Source organism: Danio rerio, chromosome 13 (assembly GCF_052040795.2).
Source record: "Danio rerio strain M-AB ecotype USA chromosome 13, GRCz13ab, whole genome shotgun sequence".
Lineage (NCBI taxonomy): Eukaryota > Metazoa > Chordata > Actinopteri > Cypriniformes > Danionidae > Danio > Danio rerio.
In genome coordinates, this window is record NC_141033.1 from 44940368 (window position 1) to 44956402 (window position 16035).

The 16035-nt window shown below is 34.1% G+C and overlaps 2 protein-coding genes across 11 annotated transcripts in view; one reads left to right on the forward strand and one right to left on the reverse strand.

Annotated features, from left to right (window-relative positions):
* Nucleotides 1-15132, forward strand: part of ide (insulin-degrading enzyme) — a 46796-nt gene extending 31664 nt beyond the window's left edge. For all 10 annotated transcript variants that reach the window (NM_001444258.1, NM_001444261.1, NM_001444260.1 and 7 more), the window contains 8 exon segments: nt 439-550; nt 938-1105; nt 3156-3428; nt 3510-3571; nt 6469-6541; nt 6622-6689; nt 9252-10561; nt 12338-15132. In NM_001444258.1, the coding sequence (NP_001431187.1) occupies nt 439-550; nt 938-1105; nt 3156-3428; nt 3510-3571; nt 6469-6541; nt 6622-6689; nt 9252-9347 (852 nt within the window). In that variant the 3' untranslated portion in view covers nt 9348-10561; nt 12338-15132.
* kmo (kynurenine 3-monooxygenase) overlaps nt 1-16035 on the reverse strand; it is a 177739-nt gene that overhangs the window by 67022 nt on the left and 94682 nt on the right. The gene's annotated exons all lie outside the window — the stretch shown is intronic.

Below are 16035 nucleotides of genomic sequence, written 5' to 3' on the forward strand. Positions count from 1 at the left end.
TAGAGTGGAGTGTATAAGAGTGGAGTGGAATGGAATGGAGTAGAATGGAGATCAGTAAAGTGGAATGGAGTGGTGTAGAGTTTAGTGGAGTAATTTGGAATGGAGTGGAGTAAAGTGGAATGGAATGGAGTGATGAAGTAGAGTACAGTGGAGTAGAGCGAAGTGGAGTCGAGTGGAGTGGAGTAAAGTGGAATGGAGTAGAATGGAGTGGAGTAAAGTGAAGTGAAGTGAAGTGGAGTAGAGTGGAATGAAGAAGAGTAGAGTAGAGTGGAGTGGAACCAAATAGAGTTGAATGGAACCGTAAGGAATAAAATGGAATAACCTTACCACTGACATAGATGTGAGTAACTCAATTTAAATCCAGTGCAGCACACTTATTAACCTGACGTGTAATGTTCAATTTTATTTTCTCATCTCACTGACTGTCTTGTCTTTTAGTCAGCTCTGGAAATGATGCAAATGCTGGAAGACACTCTCATTGAGCATGCTCACACTAAACCCCTTCTACCGAGTCAGCTGATTCGCTACAGAGAGGTGCAGGTTCCTGATGGTAAGTGCCTGACACCATAAATATTTATTAATGTTATTCAGTTTTTCTTTTTTCAACTTAAGTTTCTTATGTGTGAGATTGTTAAGATTTTTGGAAAAGGGTCTGCTCACCAGGGCTCCATTTATTTGATCAAAACACAAATGCTATTTTATTTAAGAATTTTAGATAGTTTTTATTTTATTTGTTTATATTTTTATGGGAAGGCATTTAACACCATGTAAGCTCCTTTTGGACATTTCACAAGACATTTTTATTAAATTGAGGAACTTGAGGAAAATGACTGGTGTTAAACCTAAATCACTGTTGTGTAATTTTGGGTGATATTTGTGTGTTGTTGTGTGTTGTCATGGTTCTTGTGTTTTAAGTCCAGTTCTCTGTGGTTATCAGGTGGTTGGTATGTTTACCAGCAGAGAAACGAGGTTCATAATAACTGTGGGATCGAGATTTACTATCAGACTGACATGCAGAACACCCATGAGAACATGCTGCTGGAGCTCTTCTGTCAGATCATTTCTGAGCCATGCTTCAACACGCTACGCACCAAAGAACAGCTGGGTAAATTAAAACTGTCATGAGCCAATGTTTCAGTTGTGTGTGTGTGTGCGCTAATACTATATGGTTTTTGTTTGTCAGTAATATGATTGGACCAGTGGAGAAAAAAAACAATCATTACTGTTTATTTTAAGGACAAAATATCAATTTAACATTACGGTATGCAATGTATAAATGCATTTAGGAGTTATTAATTTTTATTATAACAGAATCTTTATATTTACTAATAAACAGTTATTTTCAAAGATACCATTCTTAAAAAATGACATCTCAGCTGGCAAAGTGTTTCTCAACCACTGTGTGTAATCCAGTTAATAGGCATGCAAATGCAGATTTTCTTCTATCGATTTACATGAACACACACCTGCACATGTGGAAGCAAAAACAGCCACACACAGTCTAATCTCTAGTGTTCCTGCTTTTCACAAAAGCATGCTTATTCTTTTTCAACATCTTAGCACATGCGGTAGAATATAAATTTGCATGTAAAAATATGATTGCAATGGTAAATTGGGACTAGGGCTGTCTGTGCAATATAAATATATATATATATATATATATATATATATATATATATATATATATATATATATATATATATATATATATAAATCTATTTAACCAAAAAACTCTATAGTTTCATGTTATGCTCTATTGTTAATTTTGTATTGTAAAAATAGATTTAATATTACATGGTATTATGGGGATGCAGACAGAAACTAACAGCATTGTGAGAGTTGCTATCTTGAAATAAGTGTTTAGATTTCATTTCGCAAAATCTTTTATGTTAGGCCTGTAATTTAGTTTTTGAAAATTGTGTTTTATTCTAAATATTCTTATGTTTTAATTTCTTATCTAATTATAATTATTCTACTTTTATTTTTTATTTTATTTTATTTTTTAAATCAAACATTTGCCCTGAAGAGTATTTACTCTGATTACTATATCTATGGTCACTATATACAGTTTAAGTCTGAATTATTAGCCCCCCTTTGAATTATTTTAGCTTTTTTAAATATTTACCAAATTATAAACGGGCCAAGGAAATTTTAACAGCATGTCTGATAATATTTTTTTCTTCTGGAGAAAGTCTTATTTCTGCTTGAATAAAAGCAGTTTTTTATTTAGGGACAAAATTATTAGCCCCTTTTAGCTATTTCTTTTTCCGATTGTCTACAGAACAAAACACTGTTGAACAATAGCACCATTTTTCTCAGAAAACATTTCCAAAGGTGCCTTTGACTTGAAATTTTCCCAGAATGTTTGTAAGAACCAAAAAAAAAATCCATACATGCAAAGAAATCAAAACTAATTTGTTTACAAATAATGTTATGCATAATAAAATGAAATGACGCAGTCAACAAAGTATTGAACGCATGAAGAAAGGGAGGTGTAGAAAGGCAGTGAAAGCACAGACAGCAGCTGAAATCTCTCAGTAGTTCAACAACCCTCTGCCCTTCCTCATTGATAAATATTAGCTGCTTCAGCCTAACATCTACATTAGTAGGATGATGAATATGAAACCAGGGTGGACATTTCAGCAAGACAATGATCCAAAACACAGCCAAGGAAATTCTCAAATGCTTTCAGAGAAAGAAAATTAAGCTATAGAATGGGCCAGCCAATTCCCTGATCTAAATCCAAAATAAAATACAAGTTAGAGATCAGTTTGGATAGACGAGACCCACAGAACCATCAAGATTTTTACTCTGTTGGAGTCTGTGAAAAACTCACACCTGAGCAATTCATATGACTTCGTTCTCCATGTGAGAGGTGTCTTTAAGCTGCCTTCTCTAAAAAAAACCTTTTATATAAATAAATATGCTTACATAGTTCAGTACTTTCTCCCTGTGCCATTATATTTTTATTACACAACTCATTTTTCAGATTTTTAAAAATTTGGTTTTATTTTTGTTTGTGTTTGTTTGGGTTTTTACCTAAATCTGGTTAAATTCTATGTCAACAGCTCCTTTAGAAATGTTATTCCCAGGAAAAAAAACTGATGTGTCCATTACTTATTTCCCCCACTGTATGTCTGTGTCTGTCCATCCAGGTTATATTGTGTTCAGTGGGCCTCGCAGGGCCAATGGGGTGCAGGGTCTGCGCTTCATCATCCAGTCTGAAAAAGCTCCCCACTACCTGGAGTCTCGTGTAGAGGCTTTCCTGAAGACCATGGAGAAGAGTGTGGAGGAGATGGGAGACGAGGCCTTTCAGAAACACATCCAGGCACTGGCCATTCGCCGTCTTGACAAACCCAAGAAGCTGGCGGCCGAGTGTGCAAAGTACTGGGGAGAGATCATCTCACAACAGTACAACTTCGACAGGGGTGAGTCAGATATTGAAATAAACTTGCATTAGAGTCCGTTATATGTTGAGTATTAACCACATTTTTTTGTGTGATCTCTAGATAATATTGAAGTGGCTTACCTGAAGACACTGACAAAGGAACACATTATGCAGTTTTACAGGGTTAGTGATGATCAGAAATATTTGAGTCGTAATCATAACAAGTAAATAACAAAAACTCTGCTTGCGAGCATATGTTTCTATGCAGGTTTTGAGACATGATACCACTTTTATTGTGAACTAAGAGCCTGCACAGTCTTCTTTGCATAGTGAAGATTCAGAAATGTGATATAGCCCAATCACAACTCATTATGCAAATATATGTAAAAAAAGCACCGATCTTAACTATGTATGTAAATAGTTAAATAGAGACCATTGCTGTAAGATATATGCTTTAACATTGTCGAGTATGAAGAAGGTTTACATTTATTGTGCATTTAACTTAAAAATAAATCCGATAATTTAATTTAGAAACGTATTTTTCGTTGCTGAATATTTGTATTGAATAAATATGCATGTTTGTGTGTTAGTGCATTAGGGCTGGGCGATACTGCAAAAAAAATCAGGATGTTTCATATCATTCAGTATCAATAATTATTGAATATTTTTAACAATCCATTTAGAAATATTAAGATTTTCTTTTATTAACCCATAATAATTTAACCAACATTATTAAGGCAAATAGTTTTAACAGTCAAAAATATTTAAATAAAATATCTGATCTTTTTTTTTAGAATCAAATAAATTTCAGTGTTAAAAAGACTCTTAAACTTAATTGATAAAATGTTATAAAGTGTGTTCAATGGTAAAGTGTACATGCTGAACAGTCAAAGCAAACTTTGAGGTTTACTGTATCTTTATTATTCACACCTTATACTCTGTAAACAATACAAATTATGATAATCCAATCTGAGCTTTCAAGTAAAGGAACCAACCATCATTATTCATATACATTTTGCAACATTACAAATAGTGAAGTTGGATGAATACATCACCCCTATGCTAAACAATCTTTCAAATAAGGTGCTAGTGGCTGGGATGCACAAGAAAAGAAACCAAAAAGCCACTGTGGTGACATTCTTAGATCCTTTTTTTATTTACAATCTCCCTCACTGCTGCTAGCGCAACTGCACTTGTTTTTGGATGTGTTATGAAGTAAATAAAAAATCCTTAATCAAAAAGAAGTTTAACCAAAACAAGATGACAGGGATTAAAAACAATCCCTGGTGCCCCTGCACTTTTTTCCCTAAAATATAAACCAAATCACTGAAATTCACAGGAAAATATGATTTATTCAAAGAAAATGAGCAAAATGGCATCTGGAGGGGTTAAGCCAAAATAAATGACAATAAACCCAACTAACTAAATTAGAGCAAACTTCCCTGAAAAATAAGAGCGTGGAGCCACTTAATCCATGTTCTTTGGGGTTTTAAATGCGGCCACCGCCAATCCAATTGCCAAGCATGATTCGCCGTAATCCGCTGCACCTGCGAATAAATCAGACAGAGATGGAGAGCGAGAGAGAGATAGCGAAAGAGCAAGAAAAACCACACACGCACACTACAACAACTTCTTATAACGTGTTATTCTGACCTGAAGTGACAATGACGTAACCCAAACTTACACGTGAAAGCACAATTTCTTCACCATTTTCAATGCGCCTTGCACTCATGCTCCCCTGGCTTCTTTCTGTAACTAGGTTACTGTTAACTGTTTTCTCAGAGGATGAGAAACAGACAAGGCATTGCTCCGATACAAGTTTATGGAGAAAAGTAAAAAGCACTGCAGTGTTTGGGTGCGCTTTGTTTGTCTGAGGTAATTAGTCTGCTATTATTACTCAAATGTGCATATTCTATACAAAGAGTGAAGCAGATCGGTTAGTTCTACTTGCATGAATCGCGATGCGCTTGGGGCATTCGGAAAAGTTCAGATTTTTTTCATCTAGGTGCACCTGGAAAATGTGTGTGCATAACGTGTGCACCGCTTGCACACCGTGACCACGTCGCTCCCGCCATTAGAAATGACAAACTTACACCCTAAGCTTATTGGCATTGCTTCCAAGGCGCGCACTCAGCCACCACATTTTAATAAAACTATAACCCAGGGTCATGAAAAAGTCTGGAAAGCCTGGAAAAGTTTTGGAAAAACAGAAAAACACACTAAGTTTTGGAAAAGTCATGGAAATTTTAACAGATATCTGTACACTTAAATAAAAAAAAAAAATAATAATAATAATAATAATTCCTTACATTTTATATAGCGCTTTTGGGTTATACTAATATTGGTTAGTTTTGTTTACTTTTTTCTGTCCATGGCCAAAATCATGTTCTTACATTATTAGTGCTGCATGAGCATTATTAAAATCAAATGTACGTGTATATATATAAAGATTAATTTGAACTACATAGATTGTTGCATGTTTTATATGCTGTACTAACTTTGAACATGCATTGTTTTTCTTGTTTTTTACCACGTATACATAAACATTGCATGAAACATTAGGTCATGAAAATTTAAGTCTTAAGTCATGGAAAATTAAGTCATGGAAAAGGCATTGAATTTTAGTTGTAAAAATGTGTATGAACCCTGATAACCTTCTCACCTAAACTTCATATCGAACGTTTCTTTTTTTTATCGTTGTTGACTGTGGTATTTGGTCAATAAATACTGATACCGACTTTATTGCCCATTGTGCTCTTTATAACCAGTAAATATAAAAATGTACATGATAATCTTAATAATAGCAAAAATTTATATGTGCGGTTTTGTATTTATATTTTGTTATTATTACATTTGTGCTTGTTGAGTGCTTTAGGTAAATTGACTTTTTTTTAATCCATTAAATATAAAAAATGTACATGATGATCTTATACATGCATATTTATATAGTCTTTTGTGTCTATTGATGTATGAGTACTTTAGTTAAATGGACTTTTTCAGTAAATACTCCCCATGTAAAGAGCAATTTACTTTGAGGTCTTCCAAAGATATGTTTTGATCATCATGTTTATTCTCTCTAGGACTTGTTGGCCATTGATGCCCCCAGAAGACATAAAGTGTCTGTGCATGTGCTGTCTAGAGAGATGGACTCTTGTGAGTACTGATGTTATTTTTGGGAAAAACGGATTGATGCAATGGCAGATTCACTTATTTACACCATTTGTTTTGGACAGGTCCACTGGTCGGAGAGTTTCCTGCTCAAAATGATGTCAATCTGGCTCCTGCTCCATCACTTCCTCAGGTATTGTATAGATGTGCATGTAAAGTAGTGGTATGTCAGTATGGGTTAATGCAATATGCACTTTTGCAATTGCTTATTCATTTAGAGAAGTGTAAACATATGATTGTACACTAGTAGAGTTTGTAAAAACAATTGGCAAGAAGGTAATAATAGTTTTAATTATAAATGGATCAAAAATGCCAAATAATTTGTAAGATAATAAAATGTAACCTAAAAGATTGCTTTTCCTTTAAACTTATAAACATGAACATCCTGAAAATCATGAATTCCAATAAAATAATATTATTAATAATAAAATAAAAAGGTTATTTTATAAAACGTTTCAAGTAAAACTAAAGAGAAAAAATACTAGTCTATTAGTTAATGTTGGTTAACCTATTTACTAACATTGAACTATGTACAATCTTGTACAGCATTTATAAATTTTAGTTCAAATTTTACTGATGCATTTTTTTAATATCCAAAGTTGTGCTTGTTAACATCATAAAAAATAAAATACTTTATTATTAACTTGCATAAACCATGAACAATACATTAATTGCAGTATCCATCTTTGTTAATGTTTATAAATACAATAACCAATGGACTGTTATGTTAAAGTTTTTAACACATTTGATATATTTTACTCTATTTTCCTTCAACTAAATGCCTTTTTGGAGACTTTGGCTCAATTCTAATTCTACCCCTTAGCCTTTCCCCTTAACCACCAATTTTCTTTAGGCTAAGGACGTAGGGCTAAGAGGATAGTACTTTAAATAGAAATTTTCCAGGGCCACACGAAACTAAGGGATACAAAAATTACTCTGGATGCACAATCTAAAACCTGGCTGCATACACTAGTCTGGAGATGCACAAATTAGTATTTTGGGTATTAAGAATTTTAACAACAAACAAGCATAGGTTTTAATGCATTCGTAACTGCATTCATGTTTTAATGATCATGCTTCTTTTTTTTTTAATTATTTATTTATTTATTTTTATTTTTTTAAACCCACTAAATTTCACTATCTATAATCTATAATAATAACTCCACATATATAGTAGCAGTGCTTCCCACACATAGACTCTACATGAGCAGGCTGCCCAGGTATGTTAACGGCTGCCCAAGTATATTTAGTGACAAGTTTTTATTTAGCCTACTATTATTATCATCCTTTTACGCTATTTTATATCCACCTAATACATCAACACATCGGCAATAAAGTAGTGGAAAATCTTCTTGTTTACCCGTTTCGTTCTGTGTGCGAGACCTGTCAACACTTTCACAGACAGTATCACATGCTCTGCAGACCTACAGAGACGTGCCCTTTTAGCAATTAAAAAAATTGTCTGGCCCAGGTTTCTAAACCTCCTAAAATGTCCGGGATTCAGCTTTTGCTTTCTAAAGCTGTCGTTCTTTAGCCTACTTTCGTTTGCCTTTGCAACTGACAGCACGTGCACAGTCACAAGAGAAACATTAAAAAATTATTTTTTTTAATCTTAACGACACAGAAAAACTTTACTAGATACTCGAAGAGGACGAAACCATTGGTCTAAACTGGCTGCAAAATATATGTAGACCATTAGTAATAGTTAATCAGCGCATTTGCCTTCAGTATACACGTTTTAATCTTGTAATTACAATAGTGTTTTTATTCCTTAAGTCATTTATTTCTCATTTGCTGATTATTTGATTAGTTTGATGTTAATATAGTACATAGACTATTTTATATACATATCTAAAAAGCTTTGGCAGTCAAATTTGCTTTGAACTTGTGTGAGAAGCAGATTTGACCTGTCAGTAGGTGCACATGGCTCCTGAATAGCATAAAAGTATAAGAAATAGTGGATTTCCTTTTTATTTCAGCAGTCTTTTTTTTTACTTTAACCCATTAAAATGAAACCGTGGATAACAGTGTCATAACAAATAAAATTGTTAAATTAAACAGTTTTGTTTGTCGCATATGGTAACCATATATGATGTGGGTTAATGGTGTGTTTCAATCCGGCTACCACCACAAGTATATTTTAAACCTGTGGGAAGCACCGAGTAGTCCCGTAACATACTTTCACATCTGTCACTCGAATACCCTGTCAGAAAAGTCTAGCCGCTGGAAATTACCTTTTTACAGTGTTTGGTAGGCTACAAAGTTAATGTTGATTTCTTGTGTTTACCTAGATGAATATGGCCACAGTGTAAACACACAGTACAGTTTCGAGCTTATGGCCACATTATATCACTATGATATCATTGCCTTTGTGACTTCCTGAAGATGAATAAAACTAATAAACAATAATAAAACAAAAAAAAGAATGCACCTGTAATCATCAATCTCATATGAACTAAGCTTGTGACGACATATGATGATGTGTGCGGGTGTTGTAGTGGTGTCCAGTTTCTTAGGGGTAAATTTTGAAGCCCTTACCCTTCACACTCTGTTTCAAGGGCCAAGAGGAAGGGGTTAAAATATAATTGGGATTTACAACACAAATAATAGTTTATCTCAAGGCTAGTTTTGCATCCTAAAGCACTGCTGGTAGTTTCTTATTTAATGTATTTCGCTTGTGTTTGTGTGTTTTCAGCCATCATTGGTTCAGGATATGACTGAGTTCAAGAGGAGTCTGCCGCTGTTTCCCCTCACCAAACCTCACATCAACTTCATGGCTGCCAAACTGTGACCAGCATCATGGGATTGTCAGAGACGCCCCAATATGGAGCCAGTAACACCATAGTCTGTGTGGGAGAGTGTTTCTCTCTGTGTGTATGTGTGCCTGTGTGCGTGCGTGCGTGTGTGTAAGCAGGTATGGCCACAGCGCTGCTGCCTGTAACCCTTTCCGTTGTGCTCTGCGTCAGACATGCTCACCTGATTATCTCATAGATACAAAGAAAACATGCAATGGTTGGTTCATGTTGCTTCTGTCAGGAAATTTGTATCCCTGTGTACTTTAGGAATCACTTGCTGGCCACGACAACAGTTCATGTCCAAATGCTGTTTCATTAATCTACACCACTGTTTAGAAAAAACACAAGAAACTGCCTGGAGAGGCTTGTTCAGAGAAGTCTCTCCTGAAAAGGAAACGAAACTGGCCTTAAAATGATTTTAATCAGCGATCAGGTTTTTCTGGCACCTTTTTTAAAACGTTTAATTTAAGTCATTTGCTTTTGAGTTGTTTTTAGGTTCTGTGCATGTTGGCAGAGTTTTATCTTTAAGGATGGTAATTGTAAATGCAAGGTGGTCACAACTTGATGGACTTTTTGTTTTATTTGAGTTTGAAAAAATATAATAAACCATTTTTAATATCATTTTCTTTTCAGTTACTTTTGTCCTTTTAAAAATTTCATAATATACACCAAACCTGGTTTTTAAGCTAAACTCGGTTTCATAATAGTTTGTGAAAACCTTAAGAATGTTGTTTGTTTTTTCTTAATAAAAAGTTTAAACTTCATTTATTATTTTGGAAATAATTTTTTCACCTCCCTAGAGTTCAAAAGTGTTAACTCAACTGTTTAATCCATTCAGCCAATCTCCAAGTCTGACGGGAACACTTTTAGCTTAGCATAAATCATTGAATTGGATTAGACCATTAGCATATTGCTCAAAAATCAACAAAAGGAATGTTATTTAGATCTTGACCTATCTGTTGTTACATTGTGTGCTTAGACTGACTGAAAATGAAAAGTTGCTGTTTTCTAGGCTGATATTGCTCAGATTTATACTCCTCATGACATAAGGAAGGAACTTTGATTAAAGTTGGTGGATTTTCGTGCGCTAAGCCTAGCTAGATTTAGAATTAAATCAACTTTTCAGTTTTTGTCACGCTTGAAATTGAAAAATATTATAAGCTCATTTGATCATTCCAAAGCAAGATGCTAATGGTCTAATCAAATTCAATGATTTATGCCAGTGGTTCCCAACCTGGGGTCCGCGCCCCCCTAAGGGGGGCGCCAGAGTTCACAGGGGGGGCGCGGGAGAGGATAAGTATTGAGGTAGAAAAAGGCATAAAAGTGCTCCACTATTATAAAGGGCTTTGCAATTAATCAAAAATCCGATTTAGATTTCGGTTTCAAATGATTATAAAAAAGCATTAATCGAGATAAATGATTATTGCATCATATTTCGCCACAGTTGTACACGTGTTGCTCTTAAAAGCGCGAAAGAGCTTATGTGTGTGTGCAGCACGATCACGCAGTCAGAAGCATGCGGCCGGTCAGCACTCACTCTCATTCACACACTGAGACGAGCAGAGGAGCGCAGACATCTAAAGTCATCTTAACGTGAGCGCTTTAATGGTCAAATAGGTGTCAAAACGCGGTGTTTAGTGATTATTTACATTAACCCTCATTTGTGTAATAAACAAACGAGTTGAGGATCAAAAGACGTGAAAGAGAAACCATTAAAGAGATAGTGCGCTATAATCCTTCTGCCGCCTGTTTTTATAATTATTAAACAAACATAACGAGAAAACCCTCGCTGCTCTTGACTGAAGGACTGCTGTAGCTAAAGTGTTTTTCTTACAGTGAAGATGATTAAAGCACAGTTTGTTTCATATTTTTATTCTATTGTATTTATTTCTCTTTCCTTTGCAGGGTGGAAAATAACTGTATGTATACAGTTGAAGTCAGAATTATTAGCCCTCTTGAATATTAGCAAACCTTTTCCTGCCCAATTTCTGTTTCATGGAAAGAATATTTTATTAACTTATTTCTGAACATAATAGTTTTGATATCTCATTTCTAATTACTGATTTCTTTTTGTCTTTGCTATGATGACAGCACATAATATTTTACTAGATATTTTTTTCAAAATACAAGCATTCAGATTAAAGTGCAGTTCAAAGGCTTAATTAGAGTAATAAGGCAAGTCATTATAACGGTAGTTTATTCTGCAGACAATCAAAAATATATCTTGCTTTATTCTTGTCTTTATTCTAGCTAAAATAAAACAAATAGAAGAAAAAATATTGTAGGAAATACTGTTTAAATTCCTTGCTCTGTTAAACTTAATTTGGGAAATATTTATATAAAAAAAAAAAATCTCAGGAGCACTAATAATTTTGACTTTAACTGGCAATCGTTTTGAATAATCGTGATTACAATTATGACCAAAATAATCAAGATTATGATTTTTCCCAAAATCGAGCAGCCCTACTATTATATATGTGTTTTTAAGTACCAAAAAAAATAATCTAACCACATGCTTAAAATTCCAACATAATAGTGAAAATAATTAAAATAAATAACTTTAAATAATTATTTAAATTTTGCTCACTCGCGCAATCTGCTTGTCAACGTGTAGTAAAGGCAAAATCAAAACAAAAATGGCAGACAAACGTAAATGCAGTGATTCTTCAGAGGCGAAGAAAAAGATTAGACAGTATGACAAAGCCTACCTAAATTTTGGTTTTATTGAAGGCCAAGACAAGTTAAAACTGATTAATTAATATTTTCTATACGTATTACTATATATTAATATTACACAAACACACACACACACATATATATATATATATATATATATATATATATATATATATATATATATATATATATATATATATATATATACAGTACATATGTGTGTGCGTGGGTGTGTATTTATATGGTGGGGGGGCTCCAATGTTTGTATATGTTCATGGGGGGGGCCCCAAAGAAAAAGGTTGGGAACCACTGATTTATGCTAAGCTAAACTAAAAGTGCTCCGGCCATGGATTACAGATGGGACACTCCACTGTTTTTTTTGGAAATACTCATTTTACAGTTAAAGAGATGAGCTTTACCATTTTTTGATCAGTTCAGCCGAACTCCAGGTCTGGCGGGAACACTTCGCTTAGCATAGATCATTGAATCGGATTAGACCATTAGCATCTTGCTCAAAAATGACCAAAGGGATTTTTCTTATTTAGATCTTGACTTATCTGTAGTTACATTGTGTACCAAGACTGACTGAAAATGAAAAGTTGCTGTTTTCTAGGCTGATATGACTTGGAATTATGCTCCAATTTAAGTTCCTTGATTATTATGTCATAATGAAAGTTAGCACTGTGTCTATTGGTCTACAACAGTGGTGCCTAAACTCATTTCTGGAGGGCTGGTGTCCTGCCACACCTGTGCGAATGTTTCTAGAAAGCCTAGTATAAGCTTGATTAGCTAGGGTGTGTTTGATTGCTGTTGGAATTAAGCTTTGCAGGACACGGGCCCTCTAGGAGTTTGGGCACCCCTTGCCTAGAAAATATCAACTTTTAGTTTCCCGTTGATCTTGATACATGATGTAACTCATACTAAGTCTTGCTTGAAATTGGAAAATGTTTTAAACTTATTTTGTCATTTTAAAGCAAGATGCTAATGGTCTAGTCCGATTCAATGATCTATCCTAAGCTAAGCTAAAAGTGCTCCTGCCAGGCCTGAAAATGGCAAAACCCAACTGTTTAACTCTAAGGGAGTTGTACAAGAAGTCTACAAAAAAGTGGAGTGTTAGTTCAGAAATTCACACCATTAAATTCATTTGAATTAAACAAAGGCATCTTGTGTCGCACGAATGATGCTGATTGTAATTTCTGAGATGCTTGCTTTGATCCACATAATATATGAGATGTTATAGAGCTCTCCTTTAGCTGGGTTTATTTGATCTCTGATGTCTTGTGATTATGCACTCTTCACAAGCAATAACGTGACTTATCGGACCTAAGACTAGTGTCTTAAACTCTACCAGCTGTTGTTTTTGACACGGTTTGAGCTTAGTTTCGAGAAATAAGTTGGAAGTTGGTCTGTGCTCAGAAAACCCTGTCTGAAGGTTGTAATTTATCCTGCAGCATCGCAGGAACATCATGTTAGTTTGTAACTTGTGCGCGTGTCCTCATCTCAGGTGTGTGTGTGTTAGCGTTGACCAAGTATTCTTCATTACTTGTCTTTCTACTGCTGAGATTTATTCTGGACTTACTCAGGCGTTTCAAATCGACTGTAATGCTGCATTTTTTTTTTTTTAGAAACCTGACCAGTCTCCATGTCAAAATAATCGTTCTCAGCAAATCAGCCACTTTGATCTGGGTTTGGTTGTTCCTGTAAGATGGATATACTCAGGCATCTCACTGCATAGGTGTTTGGTTTTTAATTCATAGAAGTAGTTCATTCAGAAGTGTAAATGAAGTTGTTGTTTTTATTTCTTTCACATGGTGTTTAAATCCTGACATCTTTCTTTTACGGAGGACTTTTTTATTTTATTTTCCATGCCATAAAAGTTAACAGGAAACCAGATAAATTTTAAATCTGTAAAATTAATTTGTGCAATATAGTTTAAGTCTTCTGAAGCCTTTTGATGGTTGTGAAATGAACAAGTTTGTAGCAAAAACGCTGGGAAAATAATTGTGCAGGGCATAAAAAAGGCCTATAATTAAACTGAAGTGTCACAAGTAATGCAAAAATTAATTTACAATGTCTGTTTTATTGCTTAAATAACTCCAAATTAAAAATTGGGAAAGAAACCAAGCTAAAATGAAAGAAAATACTTGTATTTTAATTATACTGAAAGTAAATATAAGCTGAAAAGTGACAGCTTTTTAAAATGTTATAGCATGTTGTATATTTTAAGTAATTAATATTTGTCTGTCCAGTACAGTCATATCATATGGCTTCAGAAGATTTAGAATATAGTTGATCAAGTCGTATGGACGTGCTTTTATGCTACTGTATTTAAGCTTAAAAGATAAAGTCCATCTGAATATGAAAGCTGTCACTTGAGTTTTTCCAAACCATCATGAGGAATAAATATGGTGTCCACACCATTAAATAATCAGTGTTTGGTTTATAAACGACAAACAAAAAACTTCTATTATGTTTGTAAGGACATAAATGTAATGACAGTATAACTTCATCATTAATTCTGGGTCGATGAATGTGTTTATTGTATGGAAAATGCAGCTTGGACATTCTGCTAAACGTCTTGTTTCATTAAATAAAGGTAATACAGGTTTGGAATGGCTCAAGGGTGAAGGAATTGCTTTGCTATATTTATTCACATTTTAACAGGTGGGTGGGATGAACTTTTAGATTCTGTTTTAATCCAAAGATGCATTTTCGCATGCAATCGGAGCATCTGTTGCACCCTGAATCCCTTTAAACTAGAATCAGCTCTGAGTTTCTGTAGGTCAGTGACTAAAACAGATGCTTATGATTGTTCACCATCCCCTGTAACCTGATGTCACGTTGTTTGCTCATACTGTGGTCAACAGTAGACAGAATTTTTAGAGATCTAATCTAGAAGAGCAGGCTTTAATGAGCGTAACTCTGCATGAACGAGTCAAAGATTGTTGCATTCTGGTCCAAGTCTGGGCTTTTATTGGTTGAGATTACTCTTGCTGACTGTTGCATTCAGTTTATTAAATGGTTTTGAAGTTCGACAGAGCACTGGGGAATGTGTATCTGCAGAAGAGCTTTCTTTGTTTTATTATAATTAAACAATTGAATCAACTTGTCTGTGGTGGGGGTGTTGATTTATTTCTGCCCGTTTTCCTTATCTGTTCACCAAAAACCGAAAATTGTCATTTACTCTCCTTCCAAACATTAGTTTCTGTCTTCTATTGAACACAAGATATAACCATTGACTTTCATAGTATTTGTTTATCCTAGAAGTCAGTGGCTACATGTTTTCAGCTGTATTCAAAATATTATCTGTTGTGTCCAACAGAAGAAACTTGTAGGTTTGTAACCACTTCAGTGTGTGTAAACCATAAGAAAATGTGTCATGGTGTACATCAGTCTCTGGACTTGCTGCATCACAAATACCAAAATTTTAACAATTTATTGAAAATTAGTCATTCTGGCCATCGGATATTAGGCATGGATATATATATATATATATATATATATATATATATATATATATATATATATATATATATATATATATAGCGATTGTGATTTTCAAAAGTATCACATTGCTTTGTAAATGTTTATTATTTACATTTAATGAGTTTCCTCAAACAATTTGATAGAACGCTTGGACCTGGAAGCTGTTTTGCGTCACACTAAAGCGGATAGTGGGTGAACTATCCCTTTAATATTCTTCTTCAAGGTTCTTGAACCTCTTTAACATCAAAATCAAAACATTTTATTTATTTTGGGTAATAATAAAATTAACAGTCAGAAGCTATTTTACTTAAATGATTAGATACATTAAAAAACATTCCCAATCACAACAAATTTTTATTTTCTCCCAATCACAGCAAATACAAACATTTGTTAATCTGACCGCCATTTTCTGAAAAAAAAAATAGGTGCTAAATGCTAAAAATGCACAGCTAACAGTGTTTCTTTGTATCAATAAACTTCCAGTGAACTGTTAATGTGTCTTTTTTTTCAATTTTATTTTTT